Source organism: Arachis hypogaea, chromosome 16 (genome assembly GCF_003086295.3).
Source record: "Arachis hypogaea cultivar Tifrunner chromosome 16, arahy.Tifrunner.gnm2.J5K5, whole genome shotgun sequence".
Taxonomy (NCBI): Eukaryota; Viridiplantae; Streptophyta; class Magnoliopsida; order Fabales; family Fabaceae; genus Arachis; species Arachis hypogaea.
Genome location: NC_092051.1, coordinates 101,381,229 through 101,389,781, shown reverse-complemented (window position 1 = coordinate 101,389,781; position 8,553 = coordinate 101,381,229). Strand labels below are relative to the sequence as shown.

At 38.3% G+C, this 8,553-nt stretch overlaps 2 protein-coding genes across 2 annotated transcripts; both read left to right on the top strand.

Moving 5' to 3' along the window:
* The first annotated feature begins 2,108 nt into the window (after window positions 1-2,108).
* On the top strand, window positions 2,109-3,263 carry LOC112757289 (uncharacterized). The gene has a single exon (XM_025805885.1). It carries the CDS (start codon window positions 2,109-2,111, stop codon window positions 3,261-3,263), a length of 1,155 nt encoding a protein of 384 aa, XP_025661670.1.
* A 44-nt stretch (window positions 3,264-3,307) lies between these two features.
* LOC140180160 (uncharacterized) lies at window positions 3,308-4,756 on the top strand. The gene has a single exon (XM_072220582.1). It carries the CDS (start codon window positions 3,308-3,310, stop codon window positions 4,754-4,756), a length of 1,449 nt encoding a protein of 482 aa, XP_072076683.1.
* The last annotated feature ends 3,797 nt before the right edge of the window (window positions 4,757-8,553 follow it).

Here is an 8,553-nt window from a genome sequence, read left to right as displayed (position 1 = left end):
ACCCATAAGGTACTGATTAACCTTATGTACTCTTCTAACCCTGTCCACATTTTAAATTAACTACATAATTGAGGGTGATTCCTTCCACTATCAAAGTAGCCTCTTTAGAATCCTTGTCAGCTACAACATTCACCAAAGTAATAATGATTTTTACCTTAAATCATAATAAAGAATAAAGGTCCTTAAAAATATAAAAGAAAAATGATAAACTTCATGACCTGTAATACCTGGATTATAAGCTTTTTAGCCAATTATCTAAATCCTCATCACATGCATCCTCTGTTTTCATATATACTAAGACCAAAATTAAATTTCATAGAGAATATACAGGTTAAGATGCTTTGTTTCTAATAGAGCGACATGTTTAGTTCTAAAAGCCTTGCTCATACCTTTGTAAGTAACAAACACTAACCAACTTTTCAAAAATCAATTTTATTTATTTTTTATATGAAATAATAATTGGAATTTCATGTTTCCTTGATTATGCTTAAATGAATATTCTGTTTCTGCATTAAGCTGTATGCATGTGTCTTGCAGTGTTATTTTATTGTTAATTAATTGAATAAAATATGCTTTGGAAGTTTTGAACTATATTGTGAAAAGATTCTATCGAGTTTGCATTCTTATAATGTCATGCCTTTTGTATTTTGTCTTTTTTTTTTGTTTTGATTAAAAGGAAATAGTTAACATAAAATGTGAAATTACAAGGAGTGTGGGATAAAAGGAGATTGTAAAAGGTAGATCACCCTGATTTTGTTATTGAAATGTATCCGTGGGCGGTGCATCCTTTAGTTTGTCACTTACACTATATATATAATTCTTTTATCTTTGATAGAAATTGAAAATGGGACAGAAAACATTTGTTATCGTTTCTCTGAGCTATTAAAAAAGGACCCAGCAACCATTTCGTATGCTGCTTGTTCTAATATCTTTTTGTTAAAGAATATGTTACATTGAGCTTCTGCTACATGTGTTTTGTAATTTACTTTTAAAATGCTGAATGTTGTTTTCAAAAAGTCATGATATTTTAACTAGTGTTTTCTATATATTAAAAAAGAAGCACTACCAAATCAGTTAGCTAAATGATGATTTTTTTTTCTCGACCTTTTAAGAGAATCCTGGCCTGGGTTATTCAGTTGAAGCTATTGGCTTACTTGTGTATGCATATTGGCCATTTCTTTCATTTAAAAGGGGAATATGGAATACATGTCAATAAACCTCATTAATTAGTGATGCAGATTTTCTTGAGCAAAATATACCCAAAAAGAAAAAATTTATCAAGTTTATGCTTAATTTCTCTAAAAATTGGTAGATCGAGTACTACTTCATTTGATGTCGGTTTTGAAGAAGCATCATTTGAAACCATTGCACTATAGAAGGGACACGTACTAGACAAGTGCATATTATTCTATGGATCAAAAATAAATGAAACTATAGTCAAGTATGAGACCCAATGTTAGATAGATAATTATAGTTGATTATGTTAGATTTAGATTGGTCCAGCATGTGACGCGAGCCAACAATTTTAATTATGTTGTAGCTAAATTGATTTATTATTTGGAAAAAACAAATCCTAGCAAATTGAATGCAGGAACTATCAACAAATTCCCGGTTTAGTGTGTCTTACTTATAGCTTATTGTTGATAGCGTGGGTGCATGTATTTTGAGCGCCTAGCCGAGCAGCTGGGTCTGTAGCATGGGCATTCTACCATGTTGGCAGGGTCAATTTAACATCTATTAGTAAATATTTATTTATTTAACTGTAAAATTATTAAAAATTCTTTTTTCTTATATTTGATTGTTTAGTTCTTCGATGCTTTTGTCTCAAGTATGATTTTAAATCTAACTATAACGCCTCTCTTATTTTTCCCCTTTTTTTTTATTAAGGTTTCATTTTCCATTTCCATTTTTTGGCTTTGGGACCGGCATATCTTTATTCCAGTAATTTTTAACTAAAGTGCAGAATTTCCCAATGAGTAAGCAACTTTCAACAAATTATCTTGTATGATGAGTATTGTTCTGAATGATATTATCTTGTTTTGTGTTTTTTATTTTAAGAGTTATTGTCAGTATCTATTTTATACTCTGATTTTTTTTTTAAATATTCGATGTTCTATTATATCATTGAAGTAGACATCGATAAGAGTTGGATTTCAAAGCCACGAATTGGTCCAGAGTATAGGGACGGTTTGAACAAGTTCTTAGATTTCGCATTTGCCAATGCATCATCCGATGGGATGATACATTGTCCATGTTCGAAATGTGGGTTCCGCCTTCTCCAAACTAGGGAGGATGCGTATGATCATTTGATAATAAAACCTTTCCCCTCTACTTATACATTTTGGGTACATCACGGGGAGAGACGCGTGGCAGAGAGCTCTATGGACGGACAAGAAGTACAATCAGATCGAAACCTAAAAGACCCAATGCTTGACATGGTTCGGGAGGCGTTCAACCTCCCAGGACTTCACGGCGACGAAGACGATTCAGTGAATGAACACGCTGGGGGGGATCGGGAGGAGTTGCCATACTTATCAAACGAAAGTAGTCGCGAGGTCCGCAACTTGCATGACCTGCTCGAAGATGGATCGCAGGAGCTATACCCAGGATGTTCAAGGTTCTCTAAGCTGTCTTTCTTGGTGAGGCTCTATCATATAAAATCCCTGTGCGGAGTGAGCGACAAGGCCTTCGGAATGATACTGGAGTTGCTGGCGGATGCCTTTGAGAATGCAAGGATTCCGAGCACTATGCACGATGCCAAGAGGATCATAAGGAATCTCGGTATCGCATATAAAAAGATAGATGCATGTCCAAATGACTGCATGTTATACCAGGGCAGCGATGAAGAGTTGTCTAAGTGCAAGCGATGTGGGACATCAAGATGGAAGCAAAAGACTAATAAGAACTCCAGAGTAAGGATCAACAGGGTCGTTAAGAAGAACGGAAAACCGCAAGCGGCGAAGACTCTTCGCTACTTCCCCCTTATTCCACGATTGCAGCGGCTCTACATGTCTAGTAAGACAGCCGCAAACATGTTGTGGCATAAGAGTGGGCATAACTCTGACGGTATTTACCGGCATCCATGGGACGGCGATGCATGGAAGGCATTTGACAGAACTTATTATGACTTCTCCAGCGATCCCCGCAGTGTTCGCCTAGCCTTGGCTAGCGATGGCTTTAACCCTTATGGAAACATGAGCTCGAAGTACTCAATTTCGCCAGTGGTTCTTATTCCGTACAACCTGCCCCTTGGATTTGCATGAAACCCTCCTCATTTGTCCTCTCCATGATTATTCCTGGGCCTAAAATGCCTGGAAATGATATAGATGTCTACTTACAGCCCTTGATCGAAGAGTTGAAGCTGTTGTGGGTTGGTGTTGAAACGTACGATGCTTACACGAAAAAGACTTTCAGGATGTATGCTGCATTAATGTGGACAATCAGTGATTTTTCTGGTTTAGGCAACTTGTCCGGGTGGAACACGTACGGTGGGAGAGCTTGTCCTGCATGCAATTTGGATGCTGAGACTAACCGGCTCTCACATAGTCAGAAATGGTGTTACATGGGCCATCGTCGCTTTCTGAATCCTTCCCACAGATATAGAAAGGACCGGGATAGATTTGATGGAAGGATAGAGTCTAGAGGTCCACCTATCAAACTCTCTGGTGGAGACATTGCAAGACAACTACAGGACGTGCATGTCCACCTTGGCAAGGTGCAATCGGTTACTGGGAAAAGGATACGCGGACAGCAAACCGCCGTACATGACGAATCCCCTTGGAAGAAGAGGAGTATATTCTTTGAGCTACCATACTGGGAAAACAATGGATTGCGTCACAATCTTGATGTGATGCACATAGAGAAGAATGTGTGCGACAACATAGTTTTCACCATAATGAACGAGAAAGGTAAATATAAAGACCACCTTAAGGCAAGAAAAGACCTCCAATTGATGGGGATCAAGCATGATTTGTGGCCACGGGAAGATGGAAAGTACCCACCCGCCATCTTTACTATGACCAATCCACAGAAGGATGTCTTTTTACGTACTATCAAGAATGTGGTCTTTCCAGATGGCTACTCTAGCAACATTTCCCGCTGTGTTGACCTACGACAGCGCAAGATGTCGGGCTTGAAAAGTCACGACTGTCATATTCTGATCGAGCATCTCCTGCCAATTGCGTTAAGGAATGCTTTGCCTGCCCCAGTGTCATCTGTCTTGGCGGATTTCTCGTCCTTTTTCTGCAGAATATGCAGTAAATCCATTGACCCTCAACAACTTCCTCTGCTTCAGGATCATGTGGTCCAAACTCTTTGCCGCATGGAGATGATTTTCCCCCCATCTTTCTTCACCGTTATGGTGCACTTGACGGTACATCTGGTCGAGGAAGTGCGACTCGGTGGCCCAGTTCAATATCGGTGGATGTACCCAATCGAAAGGTACTTATGTCGTCTCAAGCAGTTCGTGCGTAATAGGTCACAACCGGAAGGCTCTATCGCAGAGGGTTACTTATCAGAGGAGATTCTCGTATTCTGCTCAAGATACCTCGATAATGTCGAGAGTAGGATCAATCGACCAATGCGTGTGGACGATCGACCGTGTGAACCTGACCAATGTGAAAGTGCAGCCATGTTCCCGGGGGTAGGAAAGGCTGTTGGAGCTGCTTCGTTTTACAATCTCACACCAACTGAGAAATTTCAAGCTCACCGTCACGTCTTGGTCAATTCTCCGGCTGTAGAAAAGTACATAGAGTAAGTAAAGTTGACATTATTTGAATACGAACATGACATACTCTAGATGGAGTTTCTGACATGAAACTCTTGTTATCTCTCCAGTGATTTCAGGGCCATCAAAAAGAGGTAATTGCGAAGCAGGACAAGGTCCCAGTCTCACATAGACAGCGTTGTGCACAGAGAATTTTCCGAGTGGTTCAAGCGTGAGGTGAAGCCTGTTATTATAAACGGTGTCATACACGGTATCCTATTTGTTCAAACCCTACCTAATGAAACGTGTCATTGTTACCTACCAGGTTCCCTTGGGAAGCATCAGGCATTCGAGTGAACTGCAATGGCTTGCATGTGGCCCCAATGTTCAAGCTAGCCGCTTTACAGCTTATAATGTAAATGGATTTAGGTTTAGGACCCTGTCAAGAGAAGAAGGGCTGAAAACTCAGAATAGCGGGGTTCACGTCACATCCGACACTAGGAGTTATGCAAGCAAGCGTGACAGTAATGTTGCGGTTGGTGGTGTCTCGTATTATGGGAAACTAGTGGACATTATTGAGCTGAATTATAGTGGTCAATTCACAGTCGTATTGTTTAGATGTATCTGGGCAAACACCACACCTGGTAGAGGCATAAAACAAGATGTTTTGGGCCACACACTTGTCAATTTCTCTAATCCGATACATGTTGGTGAAAGAGAGGATGACGAACCGTACATTCTTACGTCAGAAGCTCGCCTTGTATACTATGTGGAAGATGAGGTTGATAAGGAATGGAGCGTAGTAGTCCTTGTAAAGCCAAGAGATTTATTTGACATGGGTGATATATATGAACACTGTGAGGTGGAACTTTCCCCCCAACCGAGTTTATCTGAGTGCGCTGAGTGTGAGGTGGAAGGATTGTCACTAATAAGGGAGGGCGATTTAGAAGAACCCACCAATGATGCCTTTGATACTCACGAAGAGGCTGTTGAGTCTTAGATGTGTTTGGCAATGAACGACACTATAAATTGATTTGACAATGTCTTATTTTGATTATGCGAATTATATATCACTCTAGAATCTGCATGTTTATAATGTTTTTGGTGTAGAACATTTGCTTATTATTATTATTATTATTATTATTATTATTATTATTATTATTATTATTATTATTATTATTATTATTAGCAGCTTTATTCTGGTGTGCTATTCCAATATTAAAAGTTTATTTTATATTTATACACTATTACTGATACATAGTTTGGCAATTTTCTGAATATGGTGCACTTGTACACTAGTCTACTAGAATTTGCTGCTGCACATGGAGGGAATGTCATAATTGCTGGTGTGTTAATAACAGTGCGATTTTTTGATTGCCCGACTAATTTGGTTAGAAGTTATTAAGGATTTCACATATTTAGTGTGGTATTTATTTAATATAGAGCTACCGGAGTTAATTGTTGATTGGCAGGAATCTGCGTGGTTATTATGCTCACTTGTTTCATGATGGGGCTTATCAGGGAAATTGGAAGAGAGAGACTTCTTTCTTTGCGGCACTAGCATCTGGTTTTCCAAGGCAATAGTTCAGGCATCTCCATTCTCCTCGCTGGAGCACGCAACATCATATGCAAGGGACTTATGGTTCAACAAGTCGCCTATTCAATCATGGCTGGATGTGTTCTCTGCACACCTGCACATAGATGAGGCTGCTAAGTTTGCGCCTGGGCCCATTATGTTGGTACGCTTTGATAAGTCGCACAATTGCCTAGTCCCCTTACCTTTTCAAGAAAGCAACACTAATTTTTAAAATGTTATTATCCTGTAAACAAAGGACACTTTATAAGCCTGATAAACCATTTGAGTTTCTTAAAATTGCAGGAGCTGGAGCAATTCGGAAGAAAGTACCGCAGGAAATTTGGCTTTGTGTTCATAACTAGTACAGACAAGAAGTTGTCGCACCAAATACTAGATGAGGTGAAGGTAAGATAAACTAATTTCTACACATGCCTCAATTATATTAGCGTTTAAAATTATTTGTGAAGTTCAAAAGCCCAACATCATACCTTTGAAAACAGTTTAATATTGACTGATTTATGGTAGCTGGCCAGCTGGTCCTAATTAGTGATATATAGCTATGTTAATTGCTTTTGGTATATAACTTACAGATGCATCAGATCCCATCATGCATCTTTTTATTATGGAAAAAATTATGATACAAAAATATATCATGTTACGACCAATGTCCTAGTTTGCGAGCAACAGATTTATCTCAATACTCTTTTCAGTTCTGACTTCTGAGTGTTTTTTTGGCAAGAAAACACAGATATTTTGGGTATGAGTAATAATTCAGAGTCTTAGAAATATTAATATCTTGCCTTTCCTTCGAGTTTTAGAAATGTAAATTTATATATATAAAAAAGTATTTTTTATTTTTAATTTTTTAAAAAATGCACTGGTACCTCTTTTAATGTCCCTTTATGTTTAGATGATATATTATTGGTTTTTTATTTTTAGCCATAAAGAACAAAAAAGTTGATTAAGCTTAAGTACATATTCTATTGAAGGAATTGAAGGACACCTGAACCTTGTTATCATAAGGAACTGGCACTGGAAATGCTGTATGAAAGACACCATCAACCCCTGTCACTGCCTCATCAAAGTTCCCTTCCACCAATAAATCCTCTTAAAAAATTTTTAATCTCTTATTAGCTCCACTCAATTCCCTTAGCAAGCCAACCTTCGCCACATCATCTGATCAACTATTAGGTAACATGTAGCAGTAATACCTTATAGCCAAATTAGAAATCAAACTATAGAATAAAATCAAAATAAAAAAAACATGTGAATCCTTAGAATTAAAGGTGTCATCTTGGTTTCACACGGGGGTCCTCACAGTGTGACCATTTTCTAGTACGGCTTTGATAAGGTAAGCTGCGATGAAAGCGGTGCCCCCAGTCACGCAGAATTCAGGCATCTTTCTGTTACCGTTTAATCTGATTTCTTTTCTGTTGTCTTTGTAACTCTTGACTTAAAAAGCAGCAGTTTGTGATCTTTGTTGGTCTTATGTAGTATCGGATTAGGTCTACCGATCAAGTGAATAGATGAACTCCATAGCCCAACTTTGTGAAGGTAGGAGATTCACGTGAGTTTCATTCCACTTAGATCACAATTTGGTTTATGACAGATGTGTCAATTTAGAATTGTCGGCTAGTTTCATTCCACTTAGATTCCAATTTTGTTATGCATGCGTTGTGAAATTATTGGTAGCAATTGATTAATTAAGATGAGTAATGATTTGAATAAAAAAGCAGCAGATTCACCTGGAAAAGGTGATTCCAGCAACCAATACTTAGAACAGTTGTTAACCCTTTTCAACTTTATAACATTTATGTGTGTACTGTTGGACATTGCGCAGGCACGCTACGAGAATCTTCTTTCTGTTGAAATTGGTATTACGTCTCGGGAGGAATTCATCCTTATAGAGAGAAAGCTTGCACGACTTTGGGACCGTAAGCTAGATAATAAACTGACATTGTTGCGTAGCCATGGTTTTTTTCTTATTTACTATTGGTAACAAAATTATATTATTTGGCTCTGATCTAACTTTCAGGTTTAATTTAAGAGAATGTTCGAGAGACTCCAGAAGAATTAGGGGAGGTAGTTCAAGACTCGATGGAGGAGGATGACGTTGTGAACAACGATAGTTCCGAGGAGGTTGTATCTACTGTTAACAAAGCTCCGAAACTTACTATTGACCTCAATAAAACACCAGAAGAGAATTGTGTAGTTTGAGTCATGTTGTATGGCCTTGTTAGTTTGTTCTTGTTAGATACACCTGATTTTTTTC